The sequence below is a fragment of the Atheta coriaria genome, unplaced genomic scaffold, assembly GCF_025399875.1.
Source record: "Atheta coriaria isolate IRGN ID8LTWV9N9 unplaced genomic scaffold, Caltech_Dcor_3.1 hic_scaffold_8_pilon, whole genome shotgun sequence".
Classification (NCBI taxonomy): Eukaryota; Metazoa; Arthropoda; class Insecta; order Coleoptera; family Staphylinidae; genus Dalotia; species Dalotia coriaria.
This window is the reverse complement of record NW_027045450.1, coordinates 43,825-71,253: the sequence shown is the minus strand read 5'-3', so window position 1 is coordinate 71,253 and position 27,429 is coordinate 43,825. Positions and strand designations below refer to the sequence as shown.

The 27,429-nt window shown below is 42.7% G+C and overlaps 2 protein-coding genes across 7 annotated transcripts; both read left to right on the top strand.

Moving 5' to 3' along the window:
* The first annotated feature begins 148 nt into the window (after positions 1-148).
* On the top strand, positions 149-20,171 carry nAChRalpha6 (nicotinic acetylcholine receptor alpha6). 6 transcript variants are annotated; one of them, XM_065309020.1, is made up of 11 exons: positions 149-537; positions 2,438-2,577; positions 2,807-2,851; positions 5,271-5,380; positions 8,671-8,851; positions 10,213-10,288; positions 10,418-10,612; positions 10,771-10,857; positions 11,677-11,763; positions 14,788-14,897; positions 15,049-20,171. In XM_065309020.1, exons 1-11 carry the CDS (start codon positions 468-470, stop codon positions 15,535-15,537), a joined length of 1,590 nt encoding a protein of 529 aa, XP_065165092.1. In that variant the 5' UTR covers positions 149-467; the 3' UTR covers positions 15,538-20,171. The 6 variants fall into 6 exon arrangements, with proteins under 6 accessions (XP_065165092.1, XP_065165091.1, XP_065165087.1 ...); XM_065309019.1 differs by lacking the exon at positions 10,771-10,857 and adding an exon at positions 3,330-3,374; XM_065309015.1 differs by lacking the exons at positions 2,807-2,851; positions 10,771-10,857 and adding an exon at positions 3,330-3,374.
* Positions 20,172-21,544: 1,373 nt separating this feature from the next.
* On the top strand, positions 21,545-27,230 carry LOC135797287 (retinal homeobox protein Rx-B-like). The gene is made up of 6 exons (XM_065309559.1): positions 21,545-22,253; positions 22,286-22,434; positions 25,277-25,509; positions 26,006-26,063; positions 26,712-26,932; positions 26,996-27,230. The coding sequence occupies exons 1-6, from the start codon at positions 21,781-21,783 to the stop codon at positions 27,185-27,187; spliced, it is 1,326 nt and encodes a 441-aa protein (XP_065165631.1). The 5' UTR covers positions 21,545-21,780; the 3' UTR covers positions 27,188-27,230.
* Positions 27,231-27,429: the final 199 nt, after the last annotated feature.

Below are 27,429 nucleotides of genomic sequence, written 5' to 3'. Positions count from 1 at the left end.
ATCCAGCATCGGGAGGCTGCTGCTTCATCCCGGGGCTCCGTGGCGCGCCCGGCGCGCGCACCAGCGGTCCATATTGATCTCGCGCGCCGCTGCATCCACGCATCTCGAGGCCGCGCGAAGAGCGATCTGTGCTGGCGCGTCGGCCGTCAGTCGTCGAAGGGAGCGCGCGAGCTGCGCCCGACTTGGAACACTCTCGCCGACACATCCCGCTGATGGTCATTGCTGGTGAATCATGGGCAGTGCATCCTCGCGAGTGCGGCCCGCGGCGCTGAGCTAGTGGCGACGACGAGACGACGCCGAACGCGCGCGCGACGCCGCCATCACCACCAAGGAGTCGTAGTCGAGGTGGGCGTGCGGGCGTGCGAGCGACTCCGTCGGCGGCGCGCTCTGGCATGACGGCCAAATCCGGGGGACAGACATGAGCCACCGCTGTCGTCGTCCAGGACCAGGACCGACCAGGCGCTAGGATGCTGCCGTGCTGCGAGCGACCGCTGGCGCTTCTGGCCACTGCCTTCCTCCTCGTCGTCATGCCCCCAGGTATACCATACACTCACACACCCAAAAAAACAGTCTGCAACACCCAAAAATTCAAAAATTTAAAATTCATGCTGCATGCGCGCACAGTCGGTGTTAATGCGTACATTAATCTGGCCAGTGAGAGGGTGGCCACCCTCTAGCGTGGCGGCGGTGGTGTGTCGCGCGGCCCGCCGTGCGGAAATTAGGTCAATGTGTTGTTTACATTGAATCGCCTAGATTTTCAACCGCCTGTCATCAAATCCCCGAGTCAACCTCGTAAATCACAAAAACCACCCCCTCAGACAACCAATCAATTAATGCAATTATTTCAAATCCTATTTTGCCGCGCACAAAAATAAAAATCTAATTTAATGGTTTTCGGCCGCCCCTCGACGCAGAACACGACTAGCGGTGACTCTGCGCGTGCTGGGGAATTGATGAAAGTGTTTCGCATGTTTTCCGACACTTTTTAACAAGGCGCTTGCCGGCGATGCGGCGACGCTCGGCCATATTTTCCAATTAAGCTCACTAATCATACATGCCGGCGCTGGCCCGCGCTGGAAATTGCACCGCGCCCGGTGTGCTCATAATTATGTATAATCCGCGCGGCGATGGAGTGCTGGCCTCTTCATTTTTAATGCACCACTCCATCACGAATTAACGTCTTTAGCACCTCGCTGCAACGCCCTCATGTTTATCCGACTCGATCTGCACATAACTACAAACAAATCAAACGCTTTAAAACCACTTTCAACTATTTATTTTGCTTGGGAATTCAATCAAACATTGAAAACTATGAGTTAGATTACTTTACAGTTTGTGTTAGAGCGAGTTTCATCACGTAAATTTAATTTAAATTAGTTTTATACTAAAACTTTTGCCTTCAGAATCACATTTTACATTGCATTGTGATGATTGTGATTCTGTTAATTAATTTTGTTTGATATCTGAGTATTTATATTAGTGAACAATGGAAAATGTGGCGACGGAAATGATACTTTTGAATCAAGATAGTAAACATGTTGTTTTATTATGTCACAAGGTGGCTTTAGTAGAAATATAGGCAACCCATTTTGTTCGCGTGCTTTGCGTCAATTTGGTAGTATATGTTACGATACGACGTTGCAATAACATAACCTATGACCACGGCTTGGATAAAATTGGCAACATTGCATAATGCACAAAATCCACAACTGTAGAACGCAAATAATACAGTAAATAATTAATTATTGCAATTGTAACATGATATCACGTAGAATTTTACAGATTAAAAACATGACTTTGATATTATTTTCATTATCAGTTTTTATTCAATGGTTTATTTGACCTAAATGCAACAAAATTGATTTTTAAATTTGTTTTCATTCATCCGCAGGACAAAAGAAACATTTTCATTGAAAATTAATATGAAATATTTAAATCTAAATAAAATTTAAGCAAAAATTTTGCTAAATCAAATGTTCGATTGTAAATATCTGGTTGCTAGGTATTCCCTTGTCGATTAACCGTCGAAGTTGGTTCTCGCCACACAGTTCTTCGTTTCGGGCCAACAAATGTTTGTATATGATATTAACTGACCTAAATCGGCAAATCCACCGGCGTTATTCCACACTATTTCACATCCGTGTCTTCCTCGCAAGTCCCCCGAGGGCCAAGAAGCTTTCCTTAGATATCCCATGCCCGCCGGCGGCCAGTGTCCCAGAATTCCATCGTCGGCACGCGTCCCGCGGGATCGCATTACGTTAAACACGAAATATTCTTTGTCCGCAACGCCTTCGACATTACCACGCTGCGCACGAAATGAATTAATCGCTCTCCAAGGTGTTCATTAAATGATTAAACAATTTACTCAGGCGCGATCAATCTGTAATTGGGCCCTGAACAATTACAAAAGGTTTTAAAAAATTTGGTTATGTTGCAGGAACGCTGCAAGGGCCGCACGAAAAGCGGCTGCTCAACAACCTGCTCGGTCCGTACAACGTCTTGGAGCGGCCCGTCGCCAACGAGTCGGAACCGCTGGAAGTGAAGTTCGGCCTAACGCTGCAGCAGATCATAGATGTGGTTAGTGCTTGCTTGCTTTTTCTAACCTCAAAATGAAAACAATTCTTAATAACCCCCCTCATCTATATAAAACTTTTATTGGTTAGGATTGTTTTCAAAATGGCCGCCTATGATAAACTATATGTACCAGAATTTAGGTTATGAGAGTGTGTAAGGAGGGAAACTCACCATCGGGTATTGAATGCAATGTCACGAATATTTTCTTAAGACGTGTTTTCCCCCTGTCTAGGACGAAAAGAATCAGATTCTCACGACAAACGCGTGGTTGAATTTGGTAAGTGAGCCCGCTCGTGAGCCACCACAGGCAGCATATCAGCCTCTTCGCATTGTTATGATCACACACTCAATATATAAATATATATATATAAATATTCGATGGGCGGCAAGGACACTATTTGCGTGGGCGCGCATCATGCATATAGTGTCATGCCTCGCAGCAATACTGTGTGGCTATGGACGTATAGCTCCCGAAGCGGGCGGCCGAGAGCGCGCACACACACCCGCCGCCCCCCTCTGCGTCGATGCGTTTCATTGTTCATGCACTCACAGATGAGATATTAAACGAAAACGAGATGAAGCTTTCGGGCGCGCTGGCGGTTGTGGGGCGGCACGCCGGGGGCAGCATCGCCTCGGCCGTCTATTTCTCTCTCTGTCTCTCTTTCTATCTCACTCTCTCTCCGTTTGCATGCGGTCTGTCATGTGACTAACAACCGATGTGTTTCCCTTTTTTCGTGTTCTCACCAACCACATAGGACGAGAAGAATCAACTCCTAATAACAAATATTTGGCTTTCTTTGGTAAGTGAAAACCAATTCTAAATAAATTTAAAACATTTATAAACACACACGGCAGATATCAACTCTACTACTCGTATATCAACTTTCAACCCCCGATTGAGTAAAAATGACTACCGAGTAGTTTTGACTTAACCTCAAACCCCAGTTGGAATGTTATGCTGGTTCTAGCATTGGTCTTGGAACCGGCAGATTGTTACTATTACTATTACCCAAATTAGATTATTTTATCTTTGTAGGCTAGACACATTTGTAAATATAACAACAACGCATTTAATTAAAGTAGTCTTGCGTAGCTTATTAACGTTTTTGGTACAAATACTACAAAAGACAACACGCTCACATTCCGACAATGATACAGCGACGTGCAGACGTGGGAATTTGGCTTTTTGCAAATTGCCGAGACGCCGCGGTACTTTTATCAGCGTAATTACGTGCATTCCGCACCAGTGCGGTGCGTGCGGCATTCTTCACTGAACAATAGACGAGCTTCTCTCTTGGTTATTAACTTGGCGTTCGAAATAAAGCCGCGCTGATGAAGTCTATCATTTTTGTTGATTAGTTTACGATTCGTTGATTTATTGGTTGAATTATGTTTTGCCATTTGTAGTGTTTCGACTGTTTCAAGACTGCCGTGTGTGTACGACTCTCTAAACTGATTACATTAACTATAAGCTTTCATAATATGAACTTTTCTTCGTTTTGATTTCGAAGCTTTTCGTTTCAAGTAGTTTCGACACTTTGATTTGACCCTGGCGTCTGAAATTAAAATTTTCTCGCACGTTTTCTTGCCTGATTTCTACAACATTCGATGTTTCTTGCCGTAATTAACTTATTAACTTTGGATTTTCTTCGAATTTATTATTTTCTAGTTTATTTTTCGTTTGTTTCTGAGTTTGACCTAACAAAAACGAAGCATAAAGTGTAACATACTTGTAAAATGGCCACACTAAAAAAAGCATCGATCGTTAAATGAATATTATTAAAAGTATCGACCCCCTCTGGTTTATCCCCGTCTATCTATATCACCTATACCGTGTGTGCATGCTTCCAAAATGTGAATGCTAATAGTCGAAAAGTCCGCAACCCGTGACACTTAACGTGCGCCCTGGCGTGGCAAAAACGCCGCATCGTGAAACTTTTCCAAATTTGCGGGCGTGCACCACGCGCAAGCTGCTGCAGACCGCATAATGTCCGCCGCAGATAGCCATGGAGATTCGCCCGTCGATTTTACGAGCCGAACCAAACTTGTGCGCTTTATGTCGGCGACGCAAAGTTGCCTGAATTTTACGACCGAAAGTTATAGCTGCGTCGTGAGGCGGTGACAACAAACTGGTGACGGTCACACGCCAGACGAACGAGCAAAAAAAACGCGCGCATAAAAACTCAAAATCAAAGTTTCGATGTTATCACGGCGTGTCAAACGCGCAGGACGTACGTTAATTGTGACTATCCTGAAGTTGGCACCCAGCGTTCGCAGTAGTTGCTTGTTTGTTTGTTATCTGTTGTAAATTGATGTAAATAATCCTTGCATAAGTAAATTCTGCAACTTGTACGACATAAAAATGTAAATTTGGTTGCATACATTGATGTAGTATAGGTTATGATGGTGTATAAGTTGTAGAATTTCGTTAGTGGGACAGTTGGTAATTAATAAGTCACATTCACAACATCCACCTGGACCGCGCGCACGAATCACGCGTTTGCGATTCATGCGCCCGATTCAATTACACACGCCACGCTCGCTGGTTCACTCGCTCGCACGCACCTCGCCCGCCCGCCGCTCCACACGACGTACACGACGGCGGCGGTGGCGGCGGCGGGCGCGCGCCGCAAAAAACACTAATCGATGCCGTTGTCGACGGCGGCGGCCCGTTCGTTGCGCGCCCGTTTTCGCAGGAATGGAACGACTACAATCTGCGCTGGAACGAGACGGAGTACGGGGGGGTCAAGGATTTACGCATAACTCCGAACAAGCTCTGGAAGCCGGACGTGCTCATGTACAACAGGTAACAAGTGTAGTGCCATGCCTCTTTTTACTCTACTCTATCTCACTTAACTCTTACGATTCTGTGTGTGTTTCTGGTCTCTTTTCTCTCCCCCAACACTCTAGATCTGTGTATATTTCTCTGAAACTTTCTCCAAAGCCGTGTAATTACCCTCAGCCCCATTGTGTCATGACCCTGTATATGGTATCAATGTGGAATACGATGTGTGTGTGTGTACATGTGATTCCCCCGAATTTGTGTCCCCACATGTGTACATGATCTCATTGCTTACCCAGCCCTAACCGTTGACACCTTAGCCTAGGCAACACACCGCACACACACGCTAATACACACCCGACCACTCAACGCCGCCATTTTGTCTCTCATCAATCTCTCGCTCTCTATGAATTTGATTATCTGCATGCCTTAGATTTCACTACTAATATTTTTACTGTACGAATGCCTTTGGTTGATGTTTGTTTTGCGCTATTGTCTCTCTATATCTATCTTTGATCACTTGGATCACATTCGAACTACTTCGCCAACAGAACGCCTACAAAATTAAACAAAATTTCACTCAATGAAACGAATCAATGCCGCCTTGTTTCGCACTTTTCCTTGCCCGGTTGGTAATGTGTCACGTGTCGTGCATGTCTTCCCATGCTCATTAAAAGAAAAGCGCGAAACAAGGCGACGATGATTCAGCCAGCGTTTGTTTGAAAGGGTCACTGTAAATAACAATTAGCGCTGCCTCGGCTCGCGCAAGATGGCCGCGCGTCGGGGGACAGCAGCGCCACTTACGTTTATTTACATATTCGAAACAATCGTCCTTTCCGTTCGCCGCGCGCAATTATCCTCACGCGTGTGTGATGTGTGAAAAGCACTCATTAAAACAACACACGCATACACACGGAGACGTACGTCTCGCGCGTCAAAATGGCGGACGGGAAGAGCACGTCAACACCATTTGCGTTAAATGATGATCGCGTATTGGCGATCAACGGACCGGCTCGGACTCCCGATCTACTCTCTTGGCTCTTGAGGTACGGTGCTTGAGTCAGGAGTGAAGGATGAAGGATAAAGGACCAAGAACCAAGTGCGAAGCGGACGCCCCGATAGACGCTCGCGTTCGCGCTAATCGATAAGAAAAACGAGAGTAGATAACGATTATGCGTCTGGGGGTAGGGCCGTCGTGTGTTTAATTAAAACGGTTTCGGTCACGAGCGTATTGTTACAGTGACTCGAGGCGACCGGGGTTAAAACCGACCGCAAAAAAGGAAAGCCCAATTGTATAAGTGTTGCAAAAAATGTTACACGTTGTTTTTTCTCTGTTACGTTACGTTAGCTACGTTTACATCTTTGTGTTTCGATGTCCACCTTCATTTCGACTCTCACCCACCTTTTTTGTGTCTTACTAATAGTGTTTTGTACTTGTTCTACGTTTTTACCTGTGTGATTGTCCGAAACTCTTCTCTTCAAATCAAACACTTTATTTCAACCCCCTTTATTAGAGGTTAGAAGAGGTTATGTATAAGTCGGACCATGACACAAATAGGAATGTACAACTTGGTCTCTTTAAAGTGATGATGATGATGATGATAATGATGATGATGATGATGAACTGTGTGTATGTTGCGAATATGTTGGGTGGGAAGTACACAGACAGCTAGCCGTTGCTGTGGGCCACAGCTACTTCCGACCCTCCGGAGTCGAACGCCGGACTGATACCGGATACCGTATAATGCGCACTCTGTCTCTCTCTGCCAATTCTCACCAATTGACCACCTCTTTCAAACTCTTTTTCTGCGAACGGACCACCTCACCATAATCTCTGCTCGCTATTTATATATCGAACACCAAAAGCTTGTTTTCATCTATTAATATCTCGCAAGTTAAATATAAAACACAGGGCGGCCATTGGATTACTTTCAATGGCTGCCCGCCACCAGATGGCGTGGTCATCCATTTTTAGGATCATTAATCCTCTAACCTCGAAATCCGCCTACAAAGTCAAACTCACAGTTTAAACATTGACACACGATACATGCAAACAAACCAAGCACACAACCCTAGCTCAAAGGAAACTTTGATGGCGCTTAATATGTGCAATAGTTTACACATTTTGCATGTCTGACATCCACACATAACCTGAAATTCAGAAAACCAAAAAAAGAAACCAACCAAATCAATATGCCTCTATTTGTTTTCATTTTCGTGCGGCTGGTAGCAGTTTGAAACTTCGACTCCTGTTGGGCCGGAACGTCCCTGAAATCTCTCAATGTAACAGCACAGAAAAACCCACTAAATCGAGACCGCTCGCTCTAAAGACGCTCACTAAACTAAACGAAGGTAACTAAAAAGCACGCTATCTATAGCTTCTAAACTAATTAATAACTAAATATCGAACCACGCCCCCCATGCTCCCCGGGTGGCGGGTGATGCTAAACGCTTTAAAGGCGTTCACGCCGCCCGATTAAAACCAAATCAAGCTTAAAATCAACGCAGCGCCGCGGTCGGCGGCTGGCTAAATGACACCACGCGCGTAAAACTGACGTAAGGATTTGACAGGCAATCACACTGCTTGGCATATTCCTTTGCGGTTAAAAGACAACCGATTGACGACGCGTTGTTGCTGCTGTCACCAGTTTTTTTGTTTTTCTTTGATTTGTTTCGATTAATTTTCATCACTTTCTCTTGATCTGTCTATCTGCATCTTGATTGCGATAGTTTTCAACAAGGGAGCGGCCATTTTGTGCTCCCGACACGATTTCATATATCTATATATAGCCGTGGTCACTGCAACCGTGCCCCCCACTTCGTGACTCACTGAAAACCGGACGTGACGAGACGTGTTGATTTTTTCTCTCAATTTTTGTGTTTGGAGCATGTGACTTTTTGTGACACGCCAATTTTTGTACGCCAACTGACTGGAACACTCTGACTTGATATCACTAGACCGAGCAAGAGAAAAACAACGGATGCCTTTAGCTGTTTTACCTGTTGTACGTGCGAGATGTCAGTGTTGAGATGCGTTGCGATGCAGTCGGTGGATGATTGTTGCATGATATGCCAATTTGAAACAGAAACAGATTTTTGCCAGGCAAGAAACAAGCCCCGCGCGCGACACACTCTCTTTCTCTTTGTGTAGACAACGCTTTTTTCCGCAAAATTAACACACCAGAATTTTCAATTCAAAAAGAAACGGAAATCATTGCTTCTAAGCCAAAAAAAAAACAAAAAAAAAATGCCAGCTGGTGTGAGTTTTCAGCGCCCGTTTTTGACTTAACGAATTGTGTGTTGTTGATATGAAGTGCTGATGAGGGTTTCGACGGGACATTCCAAACAAACGTTGTGGTCAAACATAACGGCAGCTGCTTGTACGTCCCTCCGGGTATCTTCAAGAGCACATGCAAGATAGACATTACGTGGTTCCCCTTTGATGACCAACACTGTGACATGAAGTTCGGTAGCTGGACGTATGACGGCAACCAGGTATACAAGCTATTAAGATGTGGTAGATTTATCTATATATATATTGTTCTATGTGTGTGTGCAAAAAACAATACACCAACGCGTCTACACTTAATTAAAATGCATTTTAGCCACACTTAAATATCTCAACCGAATTAGCCGAACGTTACACACACTTAGTGCACATTAATTGGACGCATTTCTGACATAGAGATAACCTCATTGTTGAACTGCGCTATGCTCGGCTTGATGTGTCCAGTTAATGGCAATGCAAATATGTCCAACTGCGAGTGTTATTAGCGAACGTCAATGTTGTTAGCTTTAGATTTACACATGCGACGAGGCGTAAACTCGTCTGCAATCGAAATTCGATTTCGGGAGCGTGCATGCACGAATCGCATTTCGCTCACGACCTGCCACCATTTGCCACCTAGTTTCACACCAACTTAATTGTCACCACACACATCACGAGCGCTTTTTCCACACTTTTCGTTCTGGAAAACATTTTCGATCGTGACGTGAATAGCGTGTATTCGAGGCTATGTAAACGTACGCGAGCGCGTAAAGTTGCCTATGTTAGACTCGCGTCGCCTGCGTCTTTTGTGGGAACCATGTGACTGTATCGCTATAGATTTGCTATTTTGCATGGAGCCGACGTGCAGGCGATCTCACTGTTATCGACTGGCGTGCCTGTTTCTAACAGTGGGATCCGCCGAACTTGATGATTATGCTTCTGGCAGGGATGTGCGTGCAAGAAAAACGAAAACACCGTTCCCACCAAAAATAAAATATTCAAAAATGTCTCATCACCGTCCAACCAACCAAAAATACACAAAACGATCATTTCGTATATTGTGTGTGTCGTCACTTTCTGTACAGTTAGCAAATTTGAGAATTTTCTTTTCGATTTAATGCTTACCATTTCGTTTTTCTGTATCTACTATTTTTGATACAGTAGCTAGAGTTATCGAGTCTATGATGATCATGATGATGAACTTGTTGTGTGCAGTTTAATGGCAGTTTAATTTAGGTTCGGACATCGCCATCCTCACGTCGTTCATCGAGCAAGCATAGAAATGGTCGCGTTAATATTCGAGCGACTAACGCTACCGCGCATGCGTGATTCACGCGCTTCACTTCGGGTTGTCGGGTTATTAAAGACATCTGCATGTCTGTTTTTCTGTGATTTTTCGTTCTCGTTTTTCGCGTGTGTCGCATGCTAGCGATGCTCGTGCTGTTTTTGTTTTTGATTTTTGAAGATGATGATCGAACACGCGCGCACGCGCACGCTCTCGTCTTCCTAGTGTGTGTGTTTGTGCATATAGGCTGCAATTTAGCGCACGCACACTCCGGATAGAATTACATGACAAGTTTTCCGGCAGCTGGACCTGCAGCTGAACTCCGAGGACGGCGGTGATCTCTCCGACTTTATTACGAACGGCGAGTGGTACCTCATAGGTAAGTGCAATCCGCCATTGACCAGGTCACGTGTCGGGAACATAAACAACGTGTGTTTATTCTTAGATGGATGTTAAATGAGTGAATTTTGCACTTTTTGTAAAAGACACGTGTGCTGAATGGTTACAGGCATGCCCGGAAAGAAAAACACCATCGTCTACCAGTGCTGTCCGGAGCCGTACGTCGACGTCACGTTCACAATTCAAATCCGGCGGCGGACGCTCTACTACTTCTTCAATCTGATAGTTCCTTGCGTGCTCATCTCCTCAATGGCGCTGCTGGGCTTCACGCTGCCGCCGGACTCTGGCGAGAAGCTGACACTAGGTAGGTGCCATTTTTCCAAAACCACACGTGGTACCTTACATAATTCACATGTTTTCCCATACTGACGAATTTAGCGCACGGAGGACACTACCGAAATCAACACCACTTGAAAACCAAATAATCATGTATACAGTGTCAAAACGTGCGCTTTCTTTCAGGTGTCACCATACTTCTTTCATTGACTGTATTTCTCAACCTAGTAGCTGAAAAGATACCAACCACGTCCGATGCAGTTCCGTTGATAGGTACGGGCGCGCGAATGTAGCGTGACGTTGTGTTGAGTGTATCGTAACACCGTCCGATTAGCGAATACCCGAGATTTGCCCCGTCGGCCATTTTTACCACCATAAAAATGGCGGCCGTCCACAGTTTCACTGTCGTGTTCTTAGTTATTATATACATCCACGTTTACTATTCGTAACTTATGCGATGACATGATGAACGTTTTGTTTGTTTGTTTATTCCGTTTCTATATTGAATATTGATTGTGACTGCAGCGACTTAAGATGCTAGTCGCCTTCTGGTCACACCGAATGAGACATGACGTTCGTAGAGCATCGCCTGCTGTAATTAATATCTGAACCCGTGACCTGCCTGTCAATTTTGCGCGATTCTTGCTTGGATGATGATAATATTAATCAAGCAATTGATATCTATTGATATGTTTATTTAAATTTTCATGCTGACACTGATTGTGTAATTATGCTAGATGATTGAACGATTAGCGAACCCTTTTTCTCAGATTTACACTCAAACCAAAACGTACTCGCAACATACGATGGTACATATATTAATGTAGTGACCTAGTGACACACTATCAGCGGTGGTAAGTAGCAAAAAGAATACAAAGTGATGAAATACGGCGGGCAGGCAGAGCCACACGTAAAAGCAAAACAGAGTTTCCACCTCTCACGCAGCACAATCAGTCCGCGCACCTCCCGGATCACAGATGGCGCCACTGGAGAAAACGTTGTTTCGCTTTTTTTGTTTTCTTGTGACGCACTCACTCGCTCGCGCACTCTCCTCCCGTTATGTGTTCAAAAAGCCTGTGTGTTCTGTTGCAGGAGTGACCATCTTGCTCTCGTTGACCGTGTTCCTGAACCTCGTGGCAGAAACCTTGCCCCAAGTATCTGACGCCATCCCTCTGTTAGGTACACGCCATGAACACGTTTTGTCTCTCTTATTCTCTGTCTGAACATACTCTCTCTATATATAAATATTTGCCTGCCGCTACTAAATTTATACTATACGTAACTTTAAAAAGGATGATGATGAACGAGCTGTGACGATTCGCTTCCTCGTTTTTGTGTTGATATACGATGAGTTTTCTTGTGTTGTGTTGTTTTTTGATCTCTATATATCTCGACCTCTCTATATTTGCTCATGATGTGTGCGTGCGTGTATGTTTGTGTTGCATTTCGTGGGCAACTCTTTTTCGACATCAAAAGCTCGAAATTGCATTAAGCGTATATCATTAAGCGCGCCGCGCGCAAACAAGCGTGCATTATTCGTGCATACATTTCGCGGGTTAGTAGGCATACCTCTAAACCGGGTTTGTTTTTATTTCGGTGTGCAGTTCTCATCTCGTTTTCTCATTTCGTTTCGTTTTAATGGAATGGCTTTTTATCGAAACATTGCGTTAGAAACCCCCGTTTTTTCTCTCGGTTATATATCTACATTTTTACATTTTTTGATCATGATCAAAGCATAATGCCCTTTGGGTTGCCTACATTCCGCATCCGGTTTATACCTGCCTCTCGGATGCGAGTCGGGCGAGTTTTCTTTTTCTTTGTGCGCTGTCACAAACACACGAAACTGTGGAAGGAGCGCAGCGACATGCTCGGAACCACTTGGAACCGTTTCTTTGGCGAGCGGTGAGGCACCACAACACCGTCGTCCTCCTCATCCTCTCTCGTTCAGCATCCGGTTGTCCATCCAATCAGTCCGGCATTTCCGCCAGCAATAATGAGTCTTGAGTCTCTCTTGCATTTAGGACATTCCCGATGGGAGGTAGCCAATATGCACAGATCCTCGGCCCGTTGACGCACTGTCTGTTCGCAGGTGTCACGATCCTGCTCTCGCAGACCGTGTTCTCGCTGCTGGTGGCGAACGTGATCACGAAGACCTCCGAGGCGGTGCCGCTGATAGGTTAGCGCCCTCCAAACACTCACCACCCCACACACCGAATGCAATCAAAACTCAACAATCGAATATTTAACAATGCAAATGTGTCTTTTAGCGGACTGTCCAACTGCGTCATCTTTAATACGACTTTTCTTTACGTTGCAATTCAGACCGGCCCATCAATCGGGACCAATACACCTTTAGTGCACTCACCAAGTTCACACACTAAACACGTCGGACCATCTCGTTTGGTTCGCCGAGACACTTTGCTTTTTTATGATCTTCCAAACTCTGTTTTCTCTATAAAGTCTATCTCTTCCGTTTCGTTTCGAAATCAATGCGCCGCTGCGATCTCGAAACTTAGATGACTCTTGACATGAATTATTGACTTCACTTCACTTCCAATGCTTCAAATTAGATGGCGGAAATGTGGTCTCGAGGTGATAAAACTTATGCAATAACGCAATACAGCGAAAGGTAAAAGCGATCAATGCTAAATAACTTAAAAACGTATAAAACCCCCAAAAAACTCACTCCTGTCATCGTTAATCCCCTCCTCGAAAAGAACGTCCATCAATAACCTCTTCTTTCGGCTATTTTCCTTTCTTAAGCGCCTCTTAACGCTCGTAATCGAATCGGCAACTTTCCGCAGCAGCTCTCTTCCACTCTTTCGCCACACGAGTCTTAATCGCATTCGCGGCCATCTTGAATGTCAGAAAGTGACGTCATCTCCTCATTGCCTCTACATCAACAGATCTATCAAAACTGTCGCTTCACCGTAGTACAAACTGTGCGAAAAGCCAAAATGAATAGCTCTCTCAAGCCGCTCTGTCTGTCAATGTCGTCCGCTTTTGACATTCGTTCAACACAGATTCGACGTCACCCCGCAAAACATAAAAAATCGCATCTAAACCCGCTCAATAAATAACCACCACCGATGATGAACCCTAAAAACAGACGCATGTCGATATTGCGATGGATTTCTGCATGCCGACTTGCATTAAATCAAACCAAAACAACTAAACAAATTCCTGTGTTAAAGAAAAAAACTTTACCTGAAACCTAGTGGGATGCTAACCCTAGATGGCTTGAATTGCATTGTAATCCATTCGATCATAATCGTCATCGATGAAAACCTCATTAAATTTCATCATATCTCAATTTGCTTCGTTCGATTAGAGTGCTAGATAACTGTCACTTACTTTCAACCCTTTCGGCCGCCCCCAGCTTTCATTCAAAGCCTCCCCTCGCCCTCGAATCACACTAATCAACTTAAAGCGGCAATCGATTTTGCTGCTGATTAAATTTTTGCACCTAAACGGCTGTACTGTAATGTTTTGTCTTTTAATAATCTAATCGTCAACATAAACGTGTATCATATTTTAAGTGTTTTGATAACGCACAATTTTAACAACTCTAGCTTAACGAATCCGTACGTTTTTTTCTGACACGCCAAACTAAAGTCTTAAATGTGTAAAAATCCGACCTCGGCCCCAGAGCGATGCTTAAGCACCGTAGTATAATAACGTAGCTACTTTTATCAGCAGGGTACCAATTTAGCTCACGAATGTGATAATCACTTCTCACCGTTTCACTTCATCGTAGTCGATTAGTTCTAAGTACTAGTTTTGGTTACTTTGGTGTTTTTTCTGCACTTTTCTTTGCTCGTTTGTTTTCTGTTGTTTGTAACTCCACGCGCGTTTGGTAGGCGCAATATTTTTTGGAAAATTTTTACGATCTTCAAAACGTTTCAAGTTTTAAAATTATGCGCTGAAAGTTTGACCATAAATCTCTGGGCGAAAACAGCTGCCATTTGCACTACCAAATGCTCCAAGTTTGCGCACAATTTTAGCTGCGAACGCACTTTTTGAATGTTTGTCGAGTGTGAATGATGAAAGAATGAAATGATTTTTCGTCTAATCACTGGCGTGCATTTTTGGTTCTCGTAGCACTTTGTTGGCGTTATTTTGTGTTTGTGTTCGTGTAGTAGGTCACGTGCCAAGATGGCCGCTGTGTGTGTATGGCTGGTAACGTATGATGCTGTGTTGCAGGCACCTACTTCAACTGCATTATGTTCATGGTGGCATCGTCGGTGGTGCTCACCGTCGTCGTGTTGAACTACCACCATCGAACAGCGGACATACATGAGATGCCGCAATGGGTGAGAGACCGTATTAATCATACTCGAGTTAACTCGGGACAGCACACGATCTTATCCGCCAGTGGACCCTTTGCTCGTCTGACCAGAAAGGGCACACAGCGGATGGTATAGGTCAGAAATCAAAGGCTAATTGATTTTCCTCGTTTCGTAGATAAAAACAGTGTTCCTGCAATGGCTGCCATGGTTCCTCGGCATGAGCCGACCGGGCAAGAAGATCACGCGCAAGACGATCATGATGAACAGCCGGATGAAGGAGCTGGAGCTGAAGGAGCGCTCTTCGAAGAGTTTGCTCGCGAACGTGCTGGACATCGACGATGACTTCCGCAACGTGTCCGGCGGTGGGAACAACGCATCGATGACGACCAGTTTGGGCGGCGCGTACGGCATGCGCCACCCGACTACCATCGAAGAGGCCGCGATGCCGGCGTCGGGCACGCAACGAGATCTCCAGCACATTCTGCGCGAGCTCCAGTTCATCACGAACCGCATGAAGAAGGCGGACGAGGAGGCGGAGGTGATCAGCGACTGGAAGTTTGCCGCGATGGTGGTGGACCGCTTTTGCCTCATCATATTCACGCTCTTCACCATCATCGCGACGGTGGCGGTGCTCCTGTCGGCGCCGCACATCATCGTCCAGTAGGGACGCGCCCAGCGTTGCCGCCGCCGCCGCCGCCGCCACCATCGTCGTCGCAGCCGCAGCCGCCGCACCCTCAGTACTATTAAATAGTAACGTATGTTCATATACGAAACCACCAGCAGACACACAACAAATGATTACCGCTCTAGATAGACTATTATAATATGTAACTAAAATAATGAACGTATACTGTGATACAAAGCAGCGCATCGCCGCCGTCGAGGGCGCGAGCGCGCGTGCGCATCGGCGCTCACGCATGCGCATGCGGGAGCGCTCCGTGCGGCGGCCACGTGGCAGAACGGCGCCGGAAGAGACGACCGGAAATGGCACATCGGAGGCGAGAGCGGCATTGGTATCGCTCAACTATATATCACCACTTTGACGTTCGCGTATAATCTCTAAGCAAAAAGCAAGTTAAAGAATTAATCCATGTACTCGTGGGTAGTAATGTATTGTGAAGCCAACCAACTCGAACAAAAAAAAAACAACCAGACGTAGCACACACACATCCGCCGCTGTCAAGATGGCGGAACACAAAAATGTCAACACATATATTACCGCGTCTACTATTATATAGCGTAAAGTAAGAGTAAAATCCTGCAAAAGAAGCAAACGTTGAGAGTACACACTCGCACACACTGCGCGTGCGCAACACACGTTATTGTAAACCACGTAAGCGATAAGCAAGAGTCAAAAGAAGCGTAACACACATATTTACATACCTAATCATTATCTAAGAGTAAGCAAAACGTACTTTTTGGTTTGCACACACGCGTGTTTGTTTTTCTGCTGAATGCAGAGAAGCACATACGAATGCGATGCAAACGACGTTATCGATTGCGTTGATTCCGTTTTTGATAAAAAAAAAACAACTCTGTAAGCTAACCAATTTCTAGACATAACGAATCGACCGCGCGGTAATGTACATTTGATAACACCGAATTTAAAATGAGAAATCAACCTTGTAAAGTTTAGTTTTTGATTGTCGCAACTTTTAAACCATGAACACTTTTAAACAAATGAGGAGCGCGGAGCCGCAATGCGCCGATATGCAATTGCACGGGAATGAACTTTATATATGAGAATTAAAACAATTTAATTGTAAAATACGAAATATTAAATGCGGAGCCCCGCATAGAGAAAACTATATTGAAGATAAACAAATTGTATAAATGATTATAACACTGCGATTATAAGCTGATGAATACGTTTTAAATGAGATGAAAAAATGTAAAGCGTCTTAGACGCACAGAATATTTTATACGGAAGACAAATCCAAAACATTATGATAAAAAAGGGCGCTCGCGTGCCGCGGCGGAGACGACGGCGCGGTACACCCCCGTTGTTAAACGCACGACGCCGCCGCCGTCCACCAAAGGCCGGCGACGGCGCCCAAACATTATATTGCTCAGGCCGCGCCGCCATTCATCCGCGCGCGTCTCGCGGCGAATAAAAGCCAAAAAAATAAATGAAAAAGTTTTAAAAAGATATTATGAAAGTACCCTCTCCCGGGGAGGGCGGCGCATGCGTCGCATGACTTACTGCGGTGCTCTCAGCGCGTCGCGCACGCGCACTCTCTTATATAACATGAATACACCACAATTGCTCACGAATATTTTTGTTACACAAAGAGATGATAAAAAACGACTTAAACTGTATAAACTACGAGTAAGTGTATAAAATATGTCAGATTATAAATAATCACGTGATGATGGACGTTGGACGTTGCCGACTGCAGCGCGGGATGGTTACCAAACGAGCAGAAGTTAAACAAAAACCAAAAAACCAAGTAAACAAAGTATACTCACACATTGCGTCACACGAAAACCAACAAAAGGGTCGTCGTCTTCCTAAACAAGAAACAAACAAACAAAAAAAAAAAACTACTAATAATTAAACGTAACACGGTAACACGGTGAACATGAACCAGCCACAACAAGATGCAATCGCGAGCCGTAACTATAATTAAAATTAATACAAGGATCACTTGGATAATAAAATGATGCACTCGGTAACAAAACGCGCGCGCGCGAGGGTTTTTTATACGACGCACTGATGAAATCACATTATGTAAATTAAATAAATTTTAAACAAAAAAAGCAAAAACGGGAAATGAAAAGCATTCGGTATATATTTGTATGTGACGCTTGATTTTTGTACAAAATGTCCGTTCGTGTCTTTCCGTTCGAGCCAATTTGAATGTTCCACGCACATTTTTATACAATACGTACTAATTAAAAGTTTAACGACGAGCTAAACTCAAGCAAACATACAATTCCAATGAAGAGATGATTCTTCGACCGCACACGACCGCGTAGCAACAACAATATTCGCGCACGTAACTCTTAGCGTAGTTTGCATAAGTTTTCACTTTCTTACTCGTCGCGTATAAACTACGATTCGTAAAAAAATGACTAAAACTAAAAAAATAAAACTGAAATTAAAACGATGCCAAGCGCGTAAACTCATGCCACATTTGTACACAATGTAGATATACTCGTATTAAATACTATATTGACTCGAGACATTAATAAAAAACTGAAAAACTCAAGTGATGTAAAGATGCGATTTTTAAACAACAGACTTTTAAACAAACGAAACGAATTAAATCATTAATCCACATTGTACGAACCTAAAACCTGTATTATAAAGCGATTTTTTAATTAAGATATGATGATAAATGTGAACAAATGTTGAATAACTGCGAAACACACATATTGTATAAATGAATCAACATGATGACACACATTGAATTGCGTGCGCGACGTGCAGATGAGAGATCGATGAGTGCACACGACGTGTGACCGCCCTCCTGCATTTTATATCATGTACCATTTTTAATATAATATTTAAGAGGATAAATTGTAATAATAAAACTGTACGATAAACACAACACACACACACGCAGACAGACACCGAGGAAGACACGATGTAAACTTCGAATTTTTCATCATTATTGCTATATGACTAAAAGATTTCTACTTAATTCTTAATCGTATCACTGCGACTAGTATGCGACTAAACGTACAATTAACAATAAACCAAGAATCTATTATTTGGAATGATAAACAATGAGAAATTATAAAATGACGGAGTTCATAGGTTTGTCGCGTACAACTTCAATTATTACAACTTGTTGCAAACAAACGAATAACGCACACTCGATTACTTATCATTTTGACTTCACACCCACTTCGCCCTCAACAAGCAGAACACATTCTCATCACGTAATAATTTTTGAGAACGTCATGTGTGTGAATCCGTATCGAGCGCGTGTGTAGAATCTTAGCATCCGCCAAAAATAAAACAAAACAAAAAAACTAACACTGATAAAACACTGCAAATCGTCGAATTATACCCTAAACGTAGGCGAAACTAAACCAGCAGAATCATTAAATCGTAAGAGTACTTAAAAATGAAACAAATGAAACTAAAAACAGGAACTGATATAGAAATATGATATTGTACTATGTACAACCATATGTAACGTATGCAAATGCAATTCATTCCTTGTTTTGTTTTTTATTGTATTTGTAGTGGTATCGAGTTGATTTCGAAAAGAAAGTTTTATTCAGACGATTCTCGATTTGCTTGAGAGCTTTCAAGGCGCGATTTTTAATTTGTATCGCTGTCTCAACGCTGTGCGCTGCTAGGAAACGATTTAACGCTCTTTAGTTGAAAACGATAACCAAACAGACTTAAAAAACGAGCTAAACTGATACTGAAACGTAAAACGGTGTATTTAAACAAATGTCCACTCTTTTATCAAAGATTAATCATTAATGACAACTCTATCTATAGAAAATACATTATAACGTTAGTCAAATTGCTGAAAAAAAGATGTGTAGCCAAAAATACAAAAAAATATTTAGATTGATCAGCGTATCACCATGATAATGACGATGGCCGGCGAAGACGGAAGATGGCGAGGAAGGAAAACTATCTAATGCTAGGAAGATATTATAATGTTTGCTCCCACCCCAAAAAGATGCTCCTTACCCATAAGCGAAATAAAATGCTCACACTCTTTATAGCAAAAAAACATCTTCTTGAAAATTGCTTCGTTGAGATATCTACCGCTAGACATAGAGTCTATATTATAATCTATTGTTAAACTATGTTGTACTTTGATATTTTGCTACATGATTTTATATATCGATTATATATCTGTTATTGCGGGTATGAGTTGCGTTACGCTGCCGTAAGTTTTTCACTTGTTCTGATTGAAAACGCAACGTTTCATTGCGCCACAACGTGAAAACGACGATAACGACAAGGAGCAATATTTCAGCGTTGGGAAAATCACAATGTTATCATCTTTGCGAGATGTGCTCAATATTTTTTCACAACAGCGCCGTCAATAATAACTGATTCGATGTGTTGGTTTTATTCATTTTTCGGGAGCGCTCGGGAGCCCCCGCTGGTAAATGCATTCACAAACAAACGCTGTGGTTCACTGTCGACGCGTATACTGTTATCAATTGAGAAGTTTTTATTCGTTTCGTAAAACATGGAGATATTTCTACGTTTTGTTAATGCTCGTTTTACATTATCTACGATGCTGGTATAAATAGATGAGTTATGTGAATAAATGTAAACGTATGGTTGAAAACAATAAACGCAGAATTCAGTTTTTATTTGCTTTCTTTACATACTATCCAAGATCTTTTATTGTATCTTTTTATTAGTGGAATTTCCAAGTCTCAAAACCTTCAAGAAATGCATTCACGTGCTCCTTTTTGTGAGTATTTCTATAAGTTGCCATGTAAAACACCCTCTAATTGTACTAACAAAACAATTTTGATTCCCTAATAGTTTTTTTATAAATTAGAAAGACATTTTATAAGCAGATTACAATCACGACCCGTTAAAACGTCTGGAAATGCCCCAAAATTCACGTTAAAAATTGCCTATTTTTTATTTCAAAAAGTTGCCATGAAAAGTATTCAATATTTCCGGAACTAATTCAGCAATTTAGGCCATCTCATCGTCTTGTAATAGCTAAAGACTTCCTTTGTAAGATGAGTATCCTTCCGACCTTCTGAGCCCTCCGAAAGTGCCCCAAAATGGCCGTGAAAATTTAATTTTTTTGAAAAATTTCAAATAATTTATGCTATTTTTTGTACGCATAAAACAAACACACAATGGTTTCTGTTACTCTTGCAAGATATTGAAAAACCTTAAATTGCTTATGCCTTACACCCTTAGTAGTTTATACAGAAGTATTGATTTACAATAATGTAGTGAACTTCAATTAGGAGTGTAGTTGGTTGCCTATAGTCGCAGAGTTTTCATTGCTTTATGCAGGACTAAAACAATGTTTTAGTTTTTACTTAAATAAATATTGTAATACTCACTAAAATACATCCACAGAATAATTAAAAAATTAATATAATTTCAATTAAAATATATCAAATGTCTTTTAAATTTTCACCTCTTCTAAATAAGACTAATTGTTAATAATTTAGAGAATGCATAATTTGACTATATTGCGAGTTAATTTTCAATATAATCTTCAATTTGACTTTGGTAATTAAAATAAAACTAGTTTCTCTCTTCTGCCTAACAAAAAAGAGGAAATGTAATTGGAACAATATAATAAAACATGCATCTTTTCCCAAAAGCACACAAGAACAAAAAAAAACGTCCGACTTGCAAAAGTAGTAAAAATGTTAGCCACTTTCCAGTAAGCTGTTGAATTATCTGGCAGCTATAAATAAAATGTGCTCCACGACGCGTCACCCTTATGCACTCACTCGACGCGCCGCTCAACGAAAGAAAACCCGACGAGGGTAGCGCAGCGTCGCGACGCCTCCAATTCCAGCAACGCAACACGCGAACCAATCGCACGCCAACGTCGCTCCTATAAAGGGTTGGCCAAATCATCCCTTACACCAATCACAACCACCAAAAACTACCCGTAGCCATGGCGACTTCGACACACAGATAACTCTCTACTCTGGCGCGGATCGCTATCGTTTCGCATCGAAAGTAAGTTGCGTGAGTTACTGTGAGTCGCTGATACTGATATTGCGTTATCGCCGCTGAAATGCTGTTTGCTGAAGTGCGACCGAATTGAGACATCAAAGACGGGCCTCATCTGTGCAATCTCAGCAATCAGTGCGTGCGGCATCCGAGGTTCAGTAATGACCGGAAGTGATATCCAAACCAATTCGTTGCAATAAAACTAACCCAGTGCAATTGTGATTGAACCTACCAAGTGAAATTCGGATATTCGGTGCAAACATGGAAAAACTCACTCAATTCGTGTCGAAATCATTCTGCATGGAAAACAACAATAGTTTAGGAAGTATACTCTCGGAAACGCCAGGACATCTTCCGGAAAACACTATCAAAAGTGAGGATTTATCTGAGTCCATCGCCACCACACCTCAATTGACCAATCTGCCGGAAATCAAAACTGATTCAACTCTTTCCGAAAAAGTTGATAAACCATTGGCGACTAAACCAGCCGCAAAGAACTGGTTGATATCAAACGACCCAGTGGTGCCAAAAACAATGACGACCTCGCATGGAATAGATCTTAGTCTTAATCATCACGCAAATGTAATCTACACCTCAAGTTTAATCCTGAATCAAACCAGATTCGAGCCGTTAATCTTGGCTGGAAGCGGAGGAGGAAGTGTGCACAGCCAAAATTTACCAAAACATGAAAACGGAAAAATTTGGTTTGATGTTGAACGCATGAAAAGTTCTCCGCCGCCGTCGGCAAACTCTCCAACAGGCGAAACAAAAACAGTTTTCGATCAGGTTCCTCCAGTCCGATTGATCTAGAAGATTCTAAATCATGTCCGGAAGTAGACAAACAGGAAAACGATGCAGAATCAGAAAAACAAGAGAATTCCACAAACAATGCGACGGAAAACGATAAGAAAATATGTAAGTATGTTTTAAATAACAAAACCAAATGAATATCTTTGCCAAAATTTCACGCACCATTAAAATCCACGCGTTAAATGTCCCATAACTTGGCAGTAGACATTATATAACACTGCTGGTGCACTGCTGAAGTTTCCCAGTCATAACGACAGTTAATTTGCAAGTTATAGCCGAGCGCAGAACAAAGTAAGTGTATCAATAATGGCGCCAGATAAGAAACGCGAGTTTTGCTACATGCGCCAAGCAAGCCTCACGGGACAAACAATTACCTTAATTATTTTCTTAATTACGCACGCCCCTTCTCTGGTGAGCTCAGGTATATGCTGACGGTTTAACCCCTTGTTGTTGCTCACTAAGTTTGTCGCAAAGACGCCACGCTAAGAAGAGCCCCGGACGAAATGTAATTAATTAACACGGGAGATGTGCGCGTCGTGATTAAGAAGGGATAAAGAACTCTTTTAAGTAATTAGAAAATTAGAAGCGCACAAAAACCAGCAGCGTCAAATCTTTAAGCAATTCATTACAATAAAATAAAACTAGACGAATGCAGAAATGTGTTTTTAAAGTTCATTTTGTAGATTATGCAGTCAAGTGTGAGCTGAGTCGTTGAGTAATGAAAATAATCCAAATTCAATAGCAGTAATTGATTGATATGGCGTGGGTTTGCACGTAAACGCGGACCTGTCCCGCCCGTGACAAAACAAACTGCCGTGCGAAACGGCGCGAGGGTTGTGCGCCCATCCCTTTGCTCGTTCGGCGCCGCCGCGCGCGTCGGATTGATTGAAGCATCCCCGAGGGACGAATTAGTCGGGACGTAAGTGAAGTGAATTGTGTATATTAAATAATAGCGTTTCCTGCCACTCCAGCCAAAATAAACCAACAAGTTTCACTTAAATCCGTGCACTTTAAATAAGAATTTAGTAAAAACTTTATTGAAACAACGATTTATTTACCTTTTTGTTGCTGATGTAGGTGTTTTAGTTATTTCTCCAGTTTGTTGACATGTTTCCTTAAGAGCATAAGTCATTGTACTTTTGGTCATTTATTCTTATTAGGTGTGAAAGCGAAACATGAGATATTTATACTTTTATAGCAGTGTTATTGCTGATATGAATATTAAGAACTGTACCAATTTGTTGTCGTATTGATTACGTGTTGAATTTTGTGCTGATTTCGATTACGCCGTCGCCGCCTCTCGGCCGCCCACCGCCGGCGTTCAGCACTCGCCGATAATTGCCGTAATCGATAAAGCGTCGGCCGCACTGATTGGAACGCGGCGTTGCCGCCCGCAATTCTACAATCGGCATCGGGCCAGCATATTCGTACTGCGTCACTCGCCATTAAAACAATGTCACTTTTGTTCGTTGAAAAAATGTTTTAATATCAATATAAGCAAATCACACATACCGAGTTGAATTCCGCTAACTTGCAAATGAATTAATTCCGAAGCGTTCCCCAGCGAGTGCAAATGTTTGCTTCTGATCAAAGTCTCAGTGGATGAGGATATAGCACGCGGTGCAATCGTGCAACGAATCATGACGTCGCACATTATCGAATTAACATCGATTTGTATCGCGTCCGAATTTCGCCCGGAATCGCCCAGTTTCCAAAAATGTCTGATGATGAAAATATCCCACAATTGTTTCGCAGTGACGCGCGCATGGAATGCGAAACGGTTTTTAACGCGTTAAAGTTAAGCAATAAACAAAAGTTTCGCTCCAGATTTGCATCTTTTTCGCATCAACGAGTTTCGCAACGAATGCAAATCGTATTCAAATTGCGGCGTAAAGAAACAACAGCCCGGCAACGTTTTGTTTTGTGTGATTTTACGACCGAATCATTTATTATCAACATTTCTAAGCCAAGAAACACAATTTTGCTGCTACTCTTTACGCGTTTTGATTTGATTTCGAAAGATTTGATTTGAATATTGAGTATGAACACGTAGTTGTAAATAAAATCGACGATCGCAAAGTCAAACGAACTAAAAATCAAACTTATCGTTTCAAACAATAGCGGCGCGCCCGACAAATGCAAACATGGCGACAAGGGACGCCTTAATCTTATTACGTCTGCCGTCGGAGCATAAGCAAATCGAAACTTGCATTCGACTATTCAACAAAACGTGCTTCGTTGATTTTTACATTTGTCAGTAAACACAATATGCACAAACATAAAACAGACAAAATCTAACCTTTAAAAATTACATTTTTAGGTTAAACAACTCTCACATAACCAAAACTAAGACAAGATATAATCTAAACATCCAATGGGATTACCACATATCCATGCATATTCGATCCGATATTAATAAGACAATAAATCAGCGGCCGGCAAGCCAGGGATGTTTTTAATCGAATTAATGCGGCTTCCCGACTCGCGCGCGCGTCGTAATCAAATGCAAATGTCGTCGCCGGCGCGTAAATTCGATTTAAATCCAGGGGGGCATAATTTAAGCGACGACATGCGCGTCCCACACACACACACAGCTTTATACGCAAACAAATTCAAGTCTAGCCTAGCCGAATCCCAAGGAATAAAGTGCTGGTAGTCAATTGAAAAGCCAGCGAGTAATATCAAGCGTGTAAATCCACTATCACAAGGGTAAAACCTGCAAACTGTTTCATTATGAATGTACAAATTACAGTCCAGTTGCACATATGGCATTATAGCATCATTTCAGAGGGTTGCAAAAGGGGAAGGTAAGTTTAACACCACCAGTCTCGCTAATAATGCGACGGATTACCACTCGTACCCCTTGAATAACTTGTACATGCACACTCAATTAGCGTAATTTGATTACGAGTGACGAAAGACAATATTTATAAGGATAATGTTTTAGTTGCAGTCGATGGTGAGCATTCCTTTGACGACGACCGAATAAAATCCAGACATTCCTCGGCGGCGTTGAGTATTTCCGTGAGTAAATCAGCAAAGCAACGACGTTCCCGTACGAATTTCACCCTGGATCAACTGAATGAACTTGAGCGCCTCTTCGACGAAACACACTATCCGGATGCGTTCATGCGCGAAGAACTTAGTCAACGCCTGGGATTAAGCGAAGCGCGCGTACAGGTAATTTCAAGAGGGTGTAGTTCAAGGAGTAAATAATGCAGATATTAAAAATTATTGCCGGGTGAAACGCGCAAATGAAACGAAAAAAGAAAACAAGAATTGCGTGCGTACGAAGCGGGGGTGAACGCGGAGATAAAAAATAATCGCTGGAGGGTTGCCGGCATTTTTATTTTATGAACGCACATATTTCATGATCCTTAAATGCGCAAATCATAATAAAACAACACGAATACTGGAAATGGCTATAAAGAAATGAATAAATGACCATTTCGGACATTACGAAATAGGGTTGGCAATACATATATTCAATTCAATTATCATATTATCGTCGCATTACGCGTGAAATACGGCCGTGAATTAAATAATATTTTGGAAAGAAACGCGTAGAGAAGGAAAAATAGAAATGAATGTCCCAAAGTGGCTGCAATTACATCTCTGCAAGGGTGAAGTGAAGTGTGATTAATGACTTTATTCCATTTTCTTGTTTTTGTTGCAGGTTTGGTTCCAAAATCGACGCGCAAAATGTAGAAAACACGAGAGTCAACTACAGAAAGGTACACAAAACAGCGCAATACTCGTATAAATCTAGTTAAGCGTATAATATGATCGCAGCGAATAAAATTTAATTAAACAGTAGTTAAAATTTAAACCCCGCGACTATGAAGCAGTTATGTTGCATTGTTCATGGTTAGCGGGCGGCACATAAATTCAACTTAGAGCATTAAACTATTTAGAAGACGGTACGTAATTTGTTAGAGAAATGATCTTTAGACCGAGCGGGCTCCGCTCGGCGCTCGCCTACCCTCATAATTTTAACTGCAATGAATATATCATGCGGCTGCACGAAGGCGGGTGAGGCGGCCGTCGAGCGCCGCCCCCTCCAAACGCCGGGCATAACAAATCTGCGGCGAATAATCGAGTTTATATGTGTAATGTAAGAGAGTGGAGGCGCGCTTAAAAAAATCCACTCGGCGAAAAAAGTTTTCAATCAAATCAAATAATTCCCCGCGGGAGCAATTTTACGCCGCTCAGTCATTCAGGAGCGGGTGGTGTGAGAGGGCAGCGAGGGGCAGAGCGTCTCGACGCGCACTCTGGGGGACACTAAATTACACTTAGCGCTTGCCCCGGAACATCAACACACCCCGTATTGGTCTGACCCTGCGACAAAGATTTTTAAATACGAAAAATTTTATGTTTTGCAGGAATGATGTTGAACAATCACAGCCCGCCGGCCAGTACACCCTTAGAACCATGTCGGGTGGTGCCCTACATGAATATGCCGGCGTTGCGAGGAATTTCACTTCCTAGTGGTGCGGTAGCACTGTCGGCCTATGACCGCCTCTCGGCCCTGGCACCTTTTCCACCCGCAGCCGGTACACCATTCTCCGCGTTCGATTCAGCGTTTATTTCGGCTGCTCATCAAGTAAATATTTATTAAAACTATAAAGGTAAAAATAATTGAATTAAAATTTTTGTTTGTTTTCAGTATGCTGCTGCGGCTGTGTCAGTAGGCGGTGGTTCAGCGGCAGCGGCGAGTATCATCTGCCATCCGCAATACCCGCTCGGGTTGGCGGCGTTGGCGGCGGCGCACAAGAACTCTAGTATTGCCGACCTCCGCCTCAAAGCGCGCAAACACGCCGAGGCGCTTGGTTTAACCGCTCCACGCGAAAAATCATAATCTTCAAACTCAAAATCAACTAATTAACTATCGAAATGTTCAATCCTCCAACACATTATTTATTTATTTATGCTCCACACAATTAATTGTATTGTATTATAATGTAAATTTAAAACATTTGAAGTGAACGAAAATTGTAAACGAAACTTGATTTATGTTCTGAACTTTATGTTCAGCAATAACTATGATTTTAATATTTTGTGTGGTTTTGAGCTCGCTGCAAAACCAAGCAGCAGGAGCAG

Coding starts and splice junctions, on each gene's coding strand:
- LOC135797287 (XM_065309559.1), top strand. CDS start 21,781: ATGGAAAAACTCACTCAATTCGTGTCGAAATCATTCTGCATGGAAAAC. Junction 22,254..22,285: donor GAACGCATGAAAAGTTCTCC/GCCGCCGTCGGC, acceptor CAACAGGCGAAA/CAAAAACAGTTTTCGATCAG. Junction 26,933..26,995: donor TTATTTCGGCTGCTCATCAA/GTAAATATTTAT, acceptor GTTTGTTTTCAG/TATGCTGCTGCGGCTGTGTC.
- nAChRalpha6 (XM_065309020.1), top strand. CDS start 468: ATGCTGCCGTGCTGCGAGCGACCGCTGGCGCTTCTGGCCACTGCCTTC. Junction 5,381..8,670: donor GACGTGCTCATGTACAACAG/GTAACAAGTGTA, acceptor GTTGATATGAAG/TGCTGATGAGGGTTTCGACG. Junction 10,613..10,770: donor TGGCGAGAAGCTGACACTAG/GTAGGTGCCATT, acceptor GCTTTCTTTCAG/GTGTCACCATACTTCTTTCA.